General features: G+C 48.8%; 2 protein-coding genes across 3 annotated transcripts in view; one reads left to right on the top strand and one right to left on the bottom strand.

Moving 5' to 3' along the window:
- Positions 1 to 3,294: 3,294 nt before the first annotated feature.
- Positions 3,295 to 14,541, bottom strand: LOC142558572 (uncharacterized). The gene is made up of 4 exons (XM_075670706.1): positions 14,531 to 14,541; positions 14,206 to 14,459; positions 12,459 to 12,539; positions 3,295 to 3,723 (listed from the first exon to the last, which is right to left on the bottom strand). Exons 1-4 carry the CDS (start codon positions 14,539 to 14,541, stop codon positions 3,395 to 3,397), a joined length of 675 nt encoding a protein of 224 aa, XP_075526821.1. The 3' UTR covers positions 3,295 to 3,394.
- The window catches only part of LOC142557698 (uncharacterized), an 87,067-nt gene continuing 85,400 nt past the window's right edge, over positions 14,330 to 15,996 (top strand). The window contains exon 1 of one of the 2 annotated variants that reach the window (XR_012822813.1): positions 14,330 to 14,582. Coding sequence is in view for 1 of the 2 variants with exons in the window: in XM_075669734.1 (XP_075525849.1) it covers positions 14,540 to 14,582 (43 nt within the window). In the remaining variant the exon portion in view is untranslated. The remainder of the gene's footprint in view (positions 14,583 to 15,996) is intronic. The other variant, XM_075669734.1, reaches the window with a different exon arrangement.

The following is a 15,996-nucleotide window of genomic DNA, read 5'->3' as shown; positions in this document are numbered from 1 at the left end:
CTCGCTTTACAACAATATTCCTTTGAGGTGCGTTACAAAAAGGGGAGTCTCAACGGTAACGCCGATGGCTTAAGTCGAAGCCCCTAACGTAGGAATCAGCCTCAAAATTGTTTGTTACTGATGTTTTTCTTCCTGAGGCAGGATTTTTTTTAACATATTGCTTTTGTTTAGTGTTTCAAAGTGATGATATGCTTTCTAGTGCAATTTTTCAATTTGTGGACGCGTTCTGAGTGATGCTAGACTACTGTAAGGAACTAGGCAGTGGTATAAAAAGGGGAAAGAGCCTGGCAGGGCTTAGTGAGGGTTGTGCCGTGCTTGCTGACTGAGCGGTTGAGTTTTCAGCGTAGTTCTAACGCTTGCCGGGAACGAGAACAAAAATGTGAACTCTCCCGAAGTCACTTTGCAGTGTCCCGTGCGAACCTGAACGAGAGAACGAGGCCTTCTCTGTGCGCTGCGCTCAAGAAACGTCAAGGGACGCCCGACTTCGGTTATGAGCATCATCGAGCGACATCCCTCCGGACAGCGGATGCAGTCCCCTGTCCATCGGGATCTCCTTTCCCCGGCGGGGCGGTCTGTTGCGTTTCGCCTGCGACACGTGGTTTTGCCGGCGCGACGGCGGCGGGGCGGCGGACATTTTGGCCCGATCGTCGTCACCGCAACACTCATCGCCAGGTGTTTCCAGGCGCGTCTGCGGCGATGCGACCGCCTAGGGATTTCGTTCCAGTCATTGTGCCCGAAACAGGCGAGGCCAAAGCAGGGATCTCCTTCCAGTTATTGGGCCCGAAACAGGCGATGCCAAAGCAGGGATCTCGTTCCAGTCATTGTGCCCGAAACAGGCGATGCCAAAGCAGGGACCATCTTCTCGTTACAGTCATTGTGTCCGACCGGCAGCGCCACGACAGTGTGCTGCGCAGCGCCACGACAGTAGGCTGCGCAGCGCCACGACAGTGTGCTGCGCAGCGCCACGACCAGGTGCTACGAGATCGTGCGCAGCGCCACGACATGGTGCTACGGCATCGCTACGACAGTGTGCGTCACCATTAGCCCATTGTACATTCACGTGCTCGTCTTTTGAGGGGTTCCTTCTTGCCCTCAACTGCGAGAGTATAAAAACAGCTGCCCCCGGACGCCAGAGGAGGGCTCCGATTTCTTCTGTTGAGTGAAGTGCTCTCCCGTCTCTCTACTTCGGTCAAACCTGACCGCCAACTCTTTGCGATGTTAAAATAAACAAGTTGTATCGTTGTTACCAGTCGACTCATGCTTTGCCGGGACCTTCGGATGCTTGCAGTTGTACCCCAGGCCGCCAGGCCAACGCTACCCTTGGGGCTTGCGACCCAGGTACAACCACGGGCGTCAGCGCCGAGTTCCCAACAGATCGTACCAGCAGTCCGATCCAAATACCGAATACACTACTGAATGTTAAATCTGACATAAGCGGGAACACATGCGCATGCGCCACCAGAGGCAGGAACCCAACACTAGAATAGTTTTCGACGCTACTATACGTTCCTTCGCGTGCGTCACATGGCACAGCAGCAAGTTTCTTGTAAAAGCAAGCCTTCCACGGCGGTGGCTTAGCGGCTATGGTGCTGCGCTGCTAAGCACAAAGTCGCGAGATCGAATCCCGGCCATGGCGGCCGCATTTCTATGGGGGCGAAATGCAGAAACGTCCGGATCCCGTGCATTGGGGCCATGTTAAAGATCCCCTGCTGAACAAAATTTATCCGGAGTCCTCCACTGCGACGCGACTCATAATCAAATCGTGATTTTGGCAAGTAAAACCCCAGAATTCATCCATTCTTGCCAGTTTCTTCCATATTGTGCCGCTTTAAGAGTCGACTCGTGTCGTAACGGAACAGGTTGTAACGCTTCTTAATAATAATATTTGGGGTTTTACGTGCCAAAACCACTTTCTGATTATGAGGCACGCCGTAGTGGAGGACTCCGGAAATTTTGACCACCTGGGGTTCTTTAACGTGCACCTAAATCTAAGCACACGGGTGTTTTCGCATTTCGCCCCCATCGAAATGCGGCCGCCGTGGCCGGGATTCGATCCCGCGACCTCGTGCTCAGCAGCCCAGTAACGCTTCTTCGTCCAAGTACAATAAATCAGTGGTCGAACCATCGCCGTCGTAATCGTTTTGCTGCCAACGTCACAGACACACATTCAGTTGTTCGCCACAAACACGTTGGTCTATCTAGTAGCGCTTTGCAGAACCCCAAACGATGCTTGATACTCAGCTACCTGCTAAATGCTTCGTATAACATCGATACCCACAGTGCGTAGGACCTACGTAATATTTATATTAGTTTACTTTGCCTTTCTTCAACCCCCCGAACTCTTCAGACGAACCCATCCCCACAGAAAAGAGAATTTCAGGCGGTGGGCTGTCAGAGTGGATATGCATTAAGAAGACATGTATGAAAAGGAAATGTTGGATGTGAAAGCGAGTAGGGAATCACTGGCATCCACAAAGGAGTGGGTGGAGGGTAGGAGGAAGATGTCATGGGGGTGATCCCTTCCTCTCCAAGGTATCTATAAACGTTGCTCCCCTCTTTTCCATAAATATGCAACGTTTGTGCCGTCGCGCCAAGAACAGTTGAGCGAAAGGCACGGCGTACTATACATGTCCGCGTCAGCCGGCGTCTGATTGTGAAAAAAAAAAAAAAAAAAGAAACGACTATTATTTGTGGTTGGTGGAAGAAACAATGGCATAGCCTAGAAAGAAAAGAGGGACTATTTGTTATATATGCGGTGTTTACAATAACACCTATTGCGCAATGCGGGGCACATCATAAGCGCATGCCAGCTAGTGGGCAGGATCGGCCAATGTGGCCACGATCAATTAATTTGTGAATACACAGGTTGTTGAAGTGGGCACACAATTTGTCCTCACCTCCGCCTACCTACCTAGCACGTACGCTGACAGCCCTCAGATGCAGATTTAGGCGGTATTAGTGCGCATTTGACAGGCGCGCACTCGTTCGGGGAGAGACGAGAGAGAGAGAAAAGCTTTATGGGGGGTATCAAGCGGTTCTGTGTCAGCAACTTTTTATCGGCAAACAGTAGTTGTTTTTTCCTCAATCAGACGCGAGCTGACGCGGACGCGTGGCCTCGCGCATACGTGTGGTCGGCCCGTAACCGCGGGCTGACAGCTGAACGTTGTTGCGACGCCTGTTTCCCGAACCTCGACTGGCGTTACTATATGGTAGCGTGGCGTTGTCGGCGCGCGGCTGCAGGCGTCCGGTAGACCATGGCGACCAGGCAAGGACGAGACGATTTCTAGTGCGAAACTTGTTTATTCAATGGTTGGGAAAGTATAAGAAGAGAATGAATGAAGTACATTGCGGGGCCCCTCAAATAGGCCCACTAAAATTGTAGGCGAGATCTTGCTCACGTCAACGTCACCTGACAGGCACTGAGTCTGGTTGTGGATGGGCGGCTGAGACCTTCTCCCAGGTGACGTTCCACTTGCTTGCCTCCGCTGGCGACAACCCGCGGGTCGGGGATCGTAGGCGCCTGATCCTTTCTTCTAGGCGATGTTGCCCGTGCTTGCCCCCTCTGGTGGTAACCCGCGAGTCCGGAATCGTAGGCGGCTGTTCCCTTCTCCCAGGTGACATTGCGCGTACATGCCTCCTCTGGCGGCAAACCACGGAGTCTGGTCGAGGATGGGCGGCTGATCCTTTCTTCTAGGCGACGTTGGTTCGCGGAAAGGGCCTCCCCTAGAGTCGCACACACAAAGGGGCCTGTCATCAATGCGGGGCGCCTGCCAGACCGGCAACCACTCGAGACAACCATAGCAAATTATGAATCTATCCTTCGTTTCGATTAGGCATGCTCTTTGAGCGTTCTTTTTGCCCGGGGTATTACACGCCAACCGCAACAACGTGAGCCAGTAAAAGTGAGTGCATTCAAAAGGAAACGTAGTAGGAGAAAGTACACAGCGGAGAGAAAAAAAAAAATAAATATGAACCATTTTTGACGCTTACACCATTAAATCGAATAAAACAGAATTTTTTGGCATTGTCAGACCAGTTTTATTTCCAGCTACCTTGGTATCCAACCGAAAGCGACCTTTGTCACCGGGTATGGGCTGCACTTCATTGAAACCCTTTGACGCCAACTTCGTTCACTGGTATGTGCCAAAATGTATGTTTCACTTGTCATTACGCTCATCATAAAATGTAAAAGATATCGTCACCAATTACATAGTCATGATAATATAGATTGTTGATAAAATGTATAAGCGTAGAAAATGCACATACAACAATAAATCTTCATTTAGGGCACATTAAAATTATTTTTACCTCTAAAGAACGCTATTTGAACACTTGGATAAATATATGATATGAGTTCTGCTTGAATTTATCACAATAGCGACCATTATCGCTTTTTCTCGGACATTTCGCCTTCCATGCAATGGACATAAGTTACCGCCAGCTAGCGGGCATTAATAGGGCGAGCAGATGAGAGACTACTTCAAGAGGCTCTAGCCAGCGGCTCATTGGGTATAGAGTGACATTATAGAAATTTCCAAAAATTCCAGAAATTTGCGAGGGCGCCTTTACTAACGGGCCAGTGTCGAGGCGTTTTTAAAGTGAATACACAACGATTCCCGTGCTTCGCTCCACTCTTCAGGCTCGCACGCCGATATCCCGCACGTAAAGACGAAGACCTGTTCGAGGCGCGTGATGACAGGCGCGAACCGTTTACGAGAGAGGAAAGAAAATAAACTTCATTGATGAAGAAAGTCGACGAGGGAGTGTGAGACGTCGTTCTTGTGCAGAAGTTCAGCGCCCACGTGGCGCCCACTAAGGTGGCGGTAACCAGAATTTTTATACAGGTGAAAACAGGTGGAAATTAATGAGACGCCGCTGTATGAGGGCATATATTTCAGCAGCTTCTGGGCTGTGCGAAGGCGTGCTCAAAAAACAACAACAACAAAAACAAGTGGCGGCTGGCGGATAACCCCTCCCGAAATAAATCTCTGGATACGCCACTGCGTTGCAAGGTAACGTACAGGGTGCTGTTGGTTGCTGTTAGCCCCATCCTTTTCTTATCTCTCTACGAAGCAAAACAACAACAACAACAGCAGCAGCAACAACAACAACAACAACAAGATCAAAGGTTGTGTGCAGAAATGCAATGGCTCGAAAATAAAGTAAACATAATTTTGAGAAAAAAAAAAAAGAAAACTCGCTTCCCCCTCGTTTTCTGGGCCTGAAAAGAAGAAGAAGCAAGAACAGACAGTTTATACGATATGGATTGACCTCCGTTTCTACCTTAATTTTAAAAAAAAGTTACGCTTACCGCTACTCTGTTTTTGTTTAAGTTTCACAGAAAGATCCCGTTTATCTAGTATACAAGGCGTCCAAGCTATCACGCACAGTTAAAAAAATAAAAACAAAACGGAAGCTATCCAAGCGATCGAAACCAATTACATGTCGTTAGCGGCAACCTCAAGAAGCGTCCAATGTTTTCTTTGTTTTCTACGTAATTAATTAATTTGCAATTATTAGTCAACAAACTTTTTAATTACTATATTTACGGCCCACAAGTCAACATTAGGCGTAATTGAAAACATCAATTTCAGTTGTGTGCGACGTGCTATATCTTTGCATTAATAAGATCTTGATGAGGGCTAGTTGGTTCATATTTAGAACTGAGGTTTAACAGCGCGACTAAGACAAGGACACGAGGAAACAAATACCACAGACAAGCGCTGACACAGCGCTATACCACAGGCACAGCGCTTGTCTGTGCATGGTATTTCTTTCCTCGTGTCCTTGTCTTATTCGCGCTGTTAGAACTCAATTCTAAATGCTATATCTTGGGCTGCTGTTTTTATTTTTTTGCGTGTTAAAGGAAGCCCGCTATATATAATATGCCACGTGAGTGCGCGCCCGCACGCAGCGACGACATCGCTCTGTAACGAGCTTAGTGGGAAAGAAAACATCGCGTCGCGTTTGGGCCGGTTCTCAAGCGCGCGGCGCGCGACGATAATAAATAAATAAATAAACAAACAAATAAATAAATAAATAAATAAATAAATATGGTAGTTACCTATACTTATCGTCTTTAGTTTTATTAGCACGGACTTGCTCACATATGCGTTATCCTATAACCGTTATACTATACATCTTATCGTTGTGCTTGTCATCCTTGCTTTAATTTGCAGTGAAATAAGAAAAAAAGATCCCTCCAGCTAACTTTCCGGCTTCAGCGCGCTTGTTTGTCTCTACCTTCGCCACGTTCGTGCGTGCGTGCGATATTTTTTCATCGTGCATCGTCGACGCGCGTGGCACGCTTGAGAACCGCGGCCCAAACGCGAGGCGGTGTGCTGGGTGATGCGCTAGAGGCGAGATGGTCATGCTTTCCCGCTGAACTCGTTAAAGAGCACTGCCGTCGCTGCGCGTGGCGCACAGTCACGTGGTATATTATCATATTTCGCGGGCTTTCTTTAACACGCGGAAGAAAGAGCCGTGCAAGATATAACGTGTCGCAAACAAATGAATATGTTTTCGAAGTCAGTCTAACACCTCATGTGAACGTGTCCGCTGAGAATGTGGTAATTAGAAACTTGGTTAATGAATCATTACAATTTAATTAGGAGCCGCCGTAGATGCCTAGTAGCTATGGTGTTGGGCTGCTCAGTACGAGGTCGCAGGATCGAATCCCGGCCACGGCGGCCGCATTTCGATGGGGGTGAAATGCGAAAACACCCGTGGTGTTTAGCTGCACTTGTAAGAACCTCAGGTGGTTCAATTTTCCGGAGCCCCCCACTACGGTGTGCCTCATAATTAGATCGGGGTTTTGGCATGTAAAACCCCACAATGTATTTTTTTTTTAGATAAATTAGGAAGAACACCAAACATACGGGTCGCTTCTTCTGGTTACTGCTAACCTAACAGCGTGCAATTGGTTTCATCCGCATAGAAGACTACTGCATTAAAAAAAGAAAAAAAAAAGATGCATGATTGCTGGGACATTCTTATAGTATATATGAATCCCAACCAGTATTTCATTTAGTAATCTGTTTGTCAAGTGGTGTGCATGATGTCGGAAGTTCGCTCCTCTGAGTAGCAAGCAAGACATTCGCCGTTTGTTGCGCGATGTATGACACGACCTCCGGATAAAGAACGATACGATAGACCCTCTATTGTGACTCGGGGTTGGGGACGTGACGGACTCTTGGAGCAGACGAGGAGGAGACTAAAAGCTTTGTACAGTATGTATACATACAGCAGGTAATAGCATACAGATAGCGGTGCCTAAGAGTGCACCAGACTGACGACTCGGCTTGGCTGATGGCGACTCTAACAATGGGCCGAATCTGCCTTAAATCCCTTTGGCCGTCCCATGGTCGGCAGGACGAGGCGAGACTGGTGCTGACGTCAACCGCGTGGCCTTCCTCTTTCGTCAAAGGAGAAGTCCAAGTTGCATAAAACCGGTCTCCACGGCAATGGTCAGCAGTTCTGTGGAATTTTGAAGGCTGGCAGTGGATTCGTCGTAGTACTATGTGCCCCCAGACTACTCAGTTCTACACATGGGACATGTTCGGCAGTTTTCTTGAACTTTGCCGGTTGTCACCAAGGGCAACCACTTCAGAAGAAGGGGAGGGGGGGGGGGGGCATGCGTTGCCTCGATGTAGGCACGCAGTGTAGCACAACTTCCAGTAATGTTCTCAATCAACGAGAGTCACCAAGAGCTGGCTTTGAAAGCTGAGTCAGAAAAGCGGTATGCCCAATCGTTTCTTCATAACCGTTTTTCACCAGCCAGGAGACAAGTATCAGTTCTGAATTGTGGCAATTTGTGAGACGTGTGTGTGTGCGCCCGCGCCAGTGTGAGTAAAAAACTACCGTATAGACTCGTGTAAGGGACGCACCCACATATGGGCCGCACCTCCACCTGGGCAGCCCAAGATTTGGAAACAAAATTTCCATAGGAGATGCAATCGCATTCAGTGCCTCAACGCCGCACGAGCGTCGGCGAATTTTCGCGCGCTGCGTACTTCCGCGTGCCGCTACTAGATAGCGAGATCAGCGCGTTGACCTCTGATGCGGTGGTAGATACGGGGATCCGGGAGTGGGCACTAGTCGCTGGTTGTGCCGGCACCATTTCGACCAAGAGGTTCGGTCCCGTGTAAGGGTTACACCTTGTCAAGCTCGTGAATTTTTATTTGACTGTAGAAAGGGATTAGTGCAGAGGGGAAGAGGAGGCCGTAGACAAAAACGGAAATGAAAAAATGAAAAAAAAAAATCAATCAATCAATCAATCAATCAATCAATCAATCAATCAATCAATCAATCAATCAATCAATCAATCAATCAATCAATCAATCAGGTCACTGTATGTGGGCGAGGCGAAATTCGGCGATGGTTCGAGATGTGCGCATGCACTTTGCTTCGTGACAAAGCAAAGTGCATCGACACATTGAGCACCCCCGTCGAGTTGCCAATTAACGATAAGCAGAGCGCGTGACGTCAGCACAAGCGCACGTGGGTCGTCTGCAACGAGTCGGCCCTTTTGTTGAAGTCACGCGAAGTCAGGGAACTCGATCCATTTCGGTCGAAAGAGAAACAATTATAAAGGTGGAGTGTGTCGAGCGCGTTGACAGAGAAAGGCGGCAGAATGATCGGCCGTCGTCAGTGGCGGAACGGAATGGCGCGTGCGTGACGAGGAGTCAGAGCGCGGTGGTCTCGCGTTGCGTTGACACCTGATATCGCGCGTAAGCCTTTCTCCCCCCCATTGCTCTCGCGTGAACGAGAAGTGTAACGTATAGTACATGCGTCACGTGGACGCCCCTGCCTTGACCGAACGACTTCGGATAAAGTCTACAGCGCAAACAGAGACGAGGGTTGCAAATAAAGCATGGGCGACGGGACAGACGCTGCGCTGGTCCCGCCGATCGCCTGCGCGACATATCCCGCCATGCACACACGGACGCACCAACGGCCTATTGAAAGGAAGTACCGTGAAATATTTACTATATGCGAGTATATATTCCATTTAACCGATATGGGGAAGCTTAATAAAGTACGGATCGTTTCAGCCATGCAGTCGGAAACAAGCAGCAGAGAGAGGCTTGTCTACACTGTGGGCCACTGATTCTTCCGTGCGTAACAACAGTTTGACAGAAAGAGCCCGAGGGGACACGGCCTTTCTTTTCATTTTTTTTTCTCTTTTTCGATTCCCTGACGCTATGTGTGCCTAATTTTTAACGCTCTGCATAAATTGAGCGAGACGACGTAAAGGCGGTTTAATGTGTATACAGGGGGTCTTAACTTGGGAGGAAGTTCAAACGATCTGTGGCTGAACAATTCAGTGTCCCACTAATATCCTTTGAAATTCCTTAGAGGTACACCTGACGACGTTCTTACTTCTGTTTCGCAGAACATAGTAAGCATAATTCTTTACCAGCGTTGTTATATTCTCCTGATACATATATGTACATTTTTAAAATTAGCTCAATAGCGATTACGTAAAATATTCACTCTGGAGGTAAAGTCAAAGGCAGGAGGAACGTTATCGAAGTGGTTTAATCATGCCCTTGAAGACAGTTTTCTTTGAGAAAAATGACGCAACACCGATCTAGACCGGTGTTTTTCAAAGTGCGGATCACGAACCTGTTTCTGGAGGGTCCAAATATATGTACATTCTCCTCGCCGGAACAGAGATGAATTTTCAGTCTCGATGGTCTTTCAACGCCGTTTTAGTAACTTATATAAATGAACGAAAAGAAAGGAAACCGAGGGACCCCATTTTTATTCGTCATAACGTAAGAAGACAACAAAATCTCTCTCTCTCTCTCTCTCTCTCTCTCTCTCTATATATATATATATATATATATATATATATATATATATATATATATATATATATATATATATATACCTTCTGATTTGATGTTTATTATTCAGTGTAATATTACCATTGGCCACAAGACGGACAGCAGTGAAACGGAAAGAAGACAAACGGTGATGTAAACTAACTTTCCTCTCACCGAAACTGTAGAATTGGGGAACAGCAGACATGGTTGTGTCAACGAAGCCGTAGTGAGAAATAACGGGCGCCAGCAGGAGACGAAGAGGAAGCAGACGGCTGTTGTCGTTGGTGCTCGCGCTCGGCCCGCTCGGCCGTTGCCTCTTTCTGTGAATTCATATGAGACGCCGAGCGCAATTCAGGTAGTAAAGCTTCAATACTAAACTATCACTACAAAGCAAATCAATTTTTCTGATTAAAATAGATTATTAAATCAAAAGTTTTAAAGAACATTAACAAGCATTTTTGGTATCTCTATCTGCTTTTAAATGTCTTTCAAATAAATTGTAAATGTGTCTGCGTCATTGCAAAATGTACATTTTAGAAGGCTTGTAAACGGGAGGTAATGGTAGGTTTGTTACTACTAAAAGAGATTAGGTACTGAAAAAGTTTGAGAAACACTGATCCAGGCCATTCTGTCGTCACAGTCGACGAAAATAAATGCTGAACTTCATTTCGAATAGCGCGAGATCTCATGAAAATCCGGGATGCAGCATGAAAATGGTTGCCCACCACCAAAATTACCTCTTCATTTTACTGTTTTGGCAAGGAAAAGCTATTTTTACCGTAAAAAACGCAAGGGGATGATTAGATTGTTTTTGTACATGGCGATGGCACGCTTTCGGCAACTAATCGGAGTAATTGAACAAAACAGTGTGGTTTTCCCGTTCGCGACATACTAGTCGGCAATAAGAACCTACTTGAAAAGCGATTGTGACCCTGCTCCATCTGCAAGTCCTAGGGAAAACATTGAGTGACCTTGGGCCGCTTCATTTGAGGAGGTATAAATCGTCACCCGGTTTCGAAAAGACAGCTCGCCGCGAGTCCGTCTTGTCGTTCATCCGGCCTAGACAATTAACGCTCACAGTTTTTACGTAGCAACTTGCCGCCATGCATTCGGATTTCTTATATTGCTTCCTGCCACGTTGCAGTCTTCGTCATACAATTTAGAACGTGCGCGACTGGATATGTCGTAGAACCACATACTGGCGCTCTTGTAGAGGTTTGCTGCTCAACAGCGTTGGAGAGCTCGGGGAACCAGGTGCGTTGTAAGGAGCTCTGCAATACGGGCCCCTCGACAGACATTTTTATTATTTGCGGAGTGGCCCAACTGCACAGCAAGGATTCGAACTGCGGACCACGTTCTCAGCAGCGGAACGCCGTAGCCACTGAGCCGTCTCGGACGATTTGCTATGCATTTGCCCGTCGTATTTCTTTGGTACGGGTTGAACATTTCTTTGTTTGCCGTCGCCATCTCTTTCGGTGTCGACGGCGCACAACAGGTGATGAAACGTATTCCTGTACGCGTCAAAACGAGGGCGATATTGCTGCGCGGTGATCAATTTTTTTTCGTGCCACATCTGGCAACGTCGACCGCCTCGCATCACAGCTCTATACCAGCCGGCGGCGGTACGTGCCGGCGCAAAGACACGAAGAAAGAAAGCACAAAGAGCGAACGAGAAAACGGCGTTCCGTTCCGGCGAAGGGCGCGAGATGCGAATGTGCCGTACACCTCGCTTGCACCGCATCCCCCCCATCGCAGCGCGACCACGTACTACACGCGCACGCGATTGCGCAGAGAGCGCATGTGTATCCTCTACTCAGACGACCTTGCATGTCACAACCCGAGTTGGAAAACGCCGGCGTGGCCCTGCGCAGGCAAGAAAGCATGCGCTGCGGTGTGCAGGGCATGTGAAAAAAAGAAGAAAAGAAGAAAGCCAATCACGAATGCGTGGAAACGAATGCTTCAGAAATAACCGAAAGGAGGAGGTGGCCGAATGAAGCGCAGTTGGCCGGATTAAATGTTGCCAGCGACATCACGAGAAGAGCAAACACTTCGCCTGTCATCACTGCCCGTTTACAATAAATTTGCGTACGCCGCTGTGCCTTCTTCTTCTTCTTTTCTTTTTGTCGGCAACGTTGCCGAGACGTCGCTGCTCGGACCACTATATGACACAAGGATTCAATCATCTCGGCGGGCATCGGACGCGTCGTGGCAGGTTACACTGCACGAGCACTGTCATGTGAGCAGGCTGTGCGAGCGTACTGGTACGCACGACACTCTGCCACTTTTTTCGAAGCCATTGCAGAATTAGGGATTACAGAGGTCGACGCTCACTTCTCCGAAAACCTTGTCGTCTATTCTGCAACGGCTTGCGTGAAAATCAACGCTGACTGCCGGCGCAATTCTATTTTACTTCTCGGGTCTCTATTCCATCTCCTGCTTGTCGCTTTTAGTGCGTGTGTGACTGACTGACTGACTGACTGACTGGGCTCAACATCCTAATGAATTATGACAGAGGCGGCAGTTGAGAGTTTTCGATTCAACTTCAGTTTCACCTTAATTCGTCAAGCTTTGTCCGGTTGCTCTCGTTCCCTTGCAGTATTTTCAAGGAATGTATGGAAATCTAAGTACTTGAGCGTGTAGTGATTCCGCCCCCATCGAAATGCGGCCGCTGCACTCGGGTGTCGGACTCGAGACATCCACGCTCAGGATCTGAAAGACATATAACCATTCAGTCATTGCGATGAGTCACTGCGATGAATCACTAAACAGGTGAGTGTCCCTGTGGCTGGAAGTTGAGAGTTTTCTGAGCACCTGCTAACTTCATCGACGCTTGCATGCGGTACAAGCCTCGTTCGGCTGATCAGAACAGAAGAGATGAGAAGCCCACCTACCGCCAGGAGAATGAGCCACCATATGTTGTTTCAACACCAATTAATTCGACTAGGCCTTTTATTCGATCATGTTCAAGATACCTGTGAAAGGCCCATGCGTTCTCAGGTCCTCTTTTAATTCGAACATCGGTTGATTCAAATGAAGGCTCAATTTCCTGTTGGGTTCGAATTACTAGAAGCCAATTTCTTTGAGTTTGACATCTAACATTGGGTCGTAAACGCCACAATCACGCCATCCTCCCCCAAACATACGAGTCTCTTTGGCAATTGCTCCGTTTTTTCTCTCGGTTAACCCTACATGCGAAATGTAAACTGGTGCAACAGATACAGAACATCGACATGTCAGACATAATTACTTTTGTCGGCAGGTGCATTATTTCTGAGTATTTTAATTGTGATACATGAGGTTTTACGCCTCAGAGTTGCACTGTGGCCCATGGCTGGGACCGTATAGTTGAGGGCCTCAGATTAATTTTTATCATCGGCAGCTGTTCAACAAGTACCTGAATTCAAGTAAATGCATGAGCGTTATTGCTTTCCGCACCCAAGGAAATGTAGCGGCCGCGGCCGGGAACCGAACCTCTGACCTTGTCCTCAGTAGCGCCACTCCTAATGAGCCGCTATGGCTCGCTGAGAATGTTTGAGAGCGCAATTCGTCACTGTTACCCAAGCAAGGCAGCGACTGTCAGTTACCTCGATAGTTAACCTGTCTAAAGCAAACTGGCTTCCCGGAACATTGATATTGATCGGCGGTGCACTGTGAAGCCGCATCCGTGAATGCCACAACAGCAGAACCGCGGCGATGTCAGTAACACAACAATAGTATACGTAGCTTGTACGCAAGTTATTAGCAGGTCTCTTTTCCTAGCGTTCACAAATACTATAAATAGTTCAACGGGAGCTGCCGCAATGTTGCGAACAGTTGATCAGTGTCGAAACACGAAAAGTACTGCTAGCACGCTTCGTTGTATTGGTAGTCAAGCCAAACGAAAGTGCACGTGAAATATTACGAAGGATCTGGGAATATGCGTTGGTGTGCCAGCTCCCGGAACGCTGTCGGCAAGAGTGGATCACTCACTATAGTACCACTTCTGTAAGGCCGTCACCACGGCCACCTCTCGCCAACACGAAAAAACATTCCGTCGTGTCGCGTTATTTATGTGCGCGCGCATAGTACGTCATACGCAGCGGCATGTTCGTGAAATGTTGAATTGTAATGCCATTCACAGGAAGCCGAACTTACAGTTTGATATTTTTTGGGTGGGACACTGCCAACCTTTCACGATACTGTGACGTCGCCGTCCCATTAGCAACCAACGCAACGGGAAGCATCCATCGGATGTGTCGCGTCGCATGTAGACACAAGCACACGCACAGACACACCAAGCAATGACACACACACTCTCACGGCGGCCATCGCACGTGCACAGACAGCTAGTACGGACAGCAAGCGGGCCAAGTGCGCCCGATGTCGCACACGTGACCTTGTTTGCCGACGTTTCGTCGAGTGGCAATGAGCGGCGTGGTGGCGGTGTCGGGGGCCGCGCCAGTGAGCTGCGCGCTTCCAGCGGCGTCAGGCAGATCCCGCAGCGCGAACGGCCCGGCGCGCACAGCAGAGCGGCCGGTGTGAGAGCCCAGCCAGCCGGCGTGCGACAGGACGCGCGCGGACAGCCCCGCCTTGGGCACACGAGCGCCGCGAGCGCGCGACGATAACGAAGGGCGCGTCGTCACTCGATCGCTTTGTCGCGGCGCGGAGAAGGATTGCGCTGCTGCTCCTGCGGTGACAGCGACCGACCGCGTCGACGAGACTCCGGGACCATGGCGGGCATGTGGTTCGTAGTCTGCGTGCCTAAAGATGAAGGTGAGTTGCGGCTGCATCGACGCGTGCTTCTGCAAACCCGCCCACCGCAATGGCTCAGCGGCCATGTGTTAATTTCTTTTGTCGAGCATGTGGTCGAGGGTTCGATGGCCAGCCACGGCTGCCACAGAGCAATGGTAGGCCAAGTCCGAAAGCGCTGGCAAACTTAAATTTATGTGCGGGCTAAAGAACTCCAGGTGCGGCGTCTACCGCAGTCCAGGTGTTTTCTTGGCGCATTGAACCCCACCAAATGAATATTTTCGAACGTCTATTTTCTAAATGCAATTCCCGCTCTCCGGTCAATGCGAGGGAGTCGCGTCCGTCTACTCCCTTCAGCTAATTTGACCACTACTAACAGGTTGCATTTCACAGCTTCGTCTCGAATATGTCTTCAACCTCCGACAGTTCCTTGTAGTGTGTCAGGCTGGCACACGGTGCTGTGGCGGGGCAGCCCCGCTCTGCGCGTCGTCTTGCCTCGCTGGCTCGCCAGGTTGTACGTAGCGAAAGATTACACCGAGGTGTTGGACTTGTGTTTGCGGAAGCACTTGGAAGTAGGCGGACGATACTGCATGCCGCAACGGCTCCTTTGAGCACTGTTTCACTATCGGAACCTTAAAGCAATGCCGTGGGCGCGAATGATATCAAATAAGTCTCCGCTCAGGTTCTTTGACGATGAATGGACTCCGTGGTATCGAAATAAAAAAAGTTCTGAGGAGGCGCACTGTGATAGAATTTGCACTGCTGAAGTTCGACGTCCGTCTGCGGGTCCATTGAAGGTCGCGCTGTGCGCTGAGCGTTGGAGTCTTTGATGTATCATCTTTCAGTCGTGGTGAATTCAGCTCAGCTGGAATTGGTTCAAGAACAGCGCAAAAGTTGGACTCGAGGACAGATACTTCTAATTCTGTGCACAGAGGTGTGCTCCTGTTTATTTTCTTGTGCCCGAGTACATTCTACCGCAAGGGACCGGCAGGCCGCCCATTGCCTACAATGGTCGACTCGCATTTTTTTTGTGATAGACTATAATTTTTGCGTACTTACGAGTACTCTAAAGCACAAGTACTTTTGTCCTCGAGTTCCAGCTTTCGGCTGTTCTCTATAAACATGTCCCCGCGCGAACTAGCTGAACTTCAGAGCTTTCTCCTGTCGGAATTTTATCTCGCCAACCTTTCCTTGGAAAGGTAGTTTTGTAGTAATGTTTCGTCGGCTACAATAATGCTCCAACGTAATCGGCTCTAATTGAGACAAACTATTGACAACGCGAAATGGCAGAACACAAGTTATACGGAAAAGCGCTGTCCGAGAGTTCGGCACTGTTGGGCTCACCTATCGGGCAGCTGTTTCTTGCAGGCACTGAAATGGGACAGGCGCTCTAATGTCCTCGCCACAATTGCCTCACCTTTACGTGACACGACTGAAG

This window comes from Dermacentor variabilis, chromosome 9 (genome assembly GCF_050947875.1).
Source record: "Dermacentor variabilis isolate Ectoservices chromosome 9, ASM5094787v1, whole genome shotgun sequence".
Taxonomy (NCBI): Eukaryota; Metazoa; Arthropoda; class Arachnida; order Ixodida; family Ixodidae; genus Dermacentor; species Dermacentor variabilis.
Note: the sequence above shows the minus strand (reverse complement) of the source record. Positions and strands in the feature narration are given on the sequence as shown.

What these genes read in the sequence shown, in the direction of transcription:
- LOC142558572 (XM_075670706.1), bottom strand. An exon ending in ACGAAACGTCGGCAAACAAG is followed by an intron (nt 12,540 to 14,205) that starts GTCACGTGTGCG and finishes TATGTCTTTCAG; the next exon opens with ATCCTGAGCGTGGATGTCTC. An exon ending in CGGAATCACTACACGCTCAA is followed by an intron (nt 3,724 to 12,458) that starts GTACTTAGATTT and finishes GTGCGACTCTAG; the next exon opens with GGGAGGCCCTTTCCGCGAAC.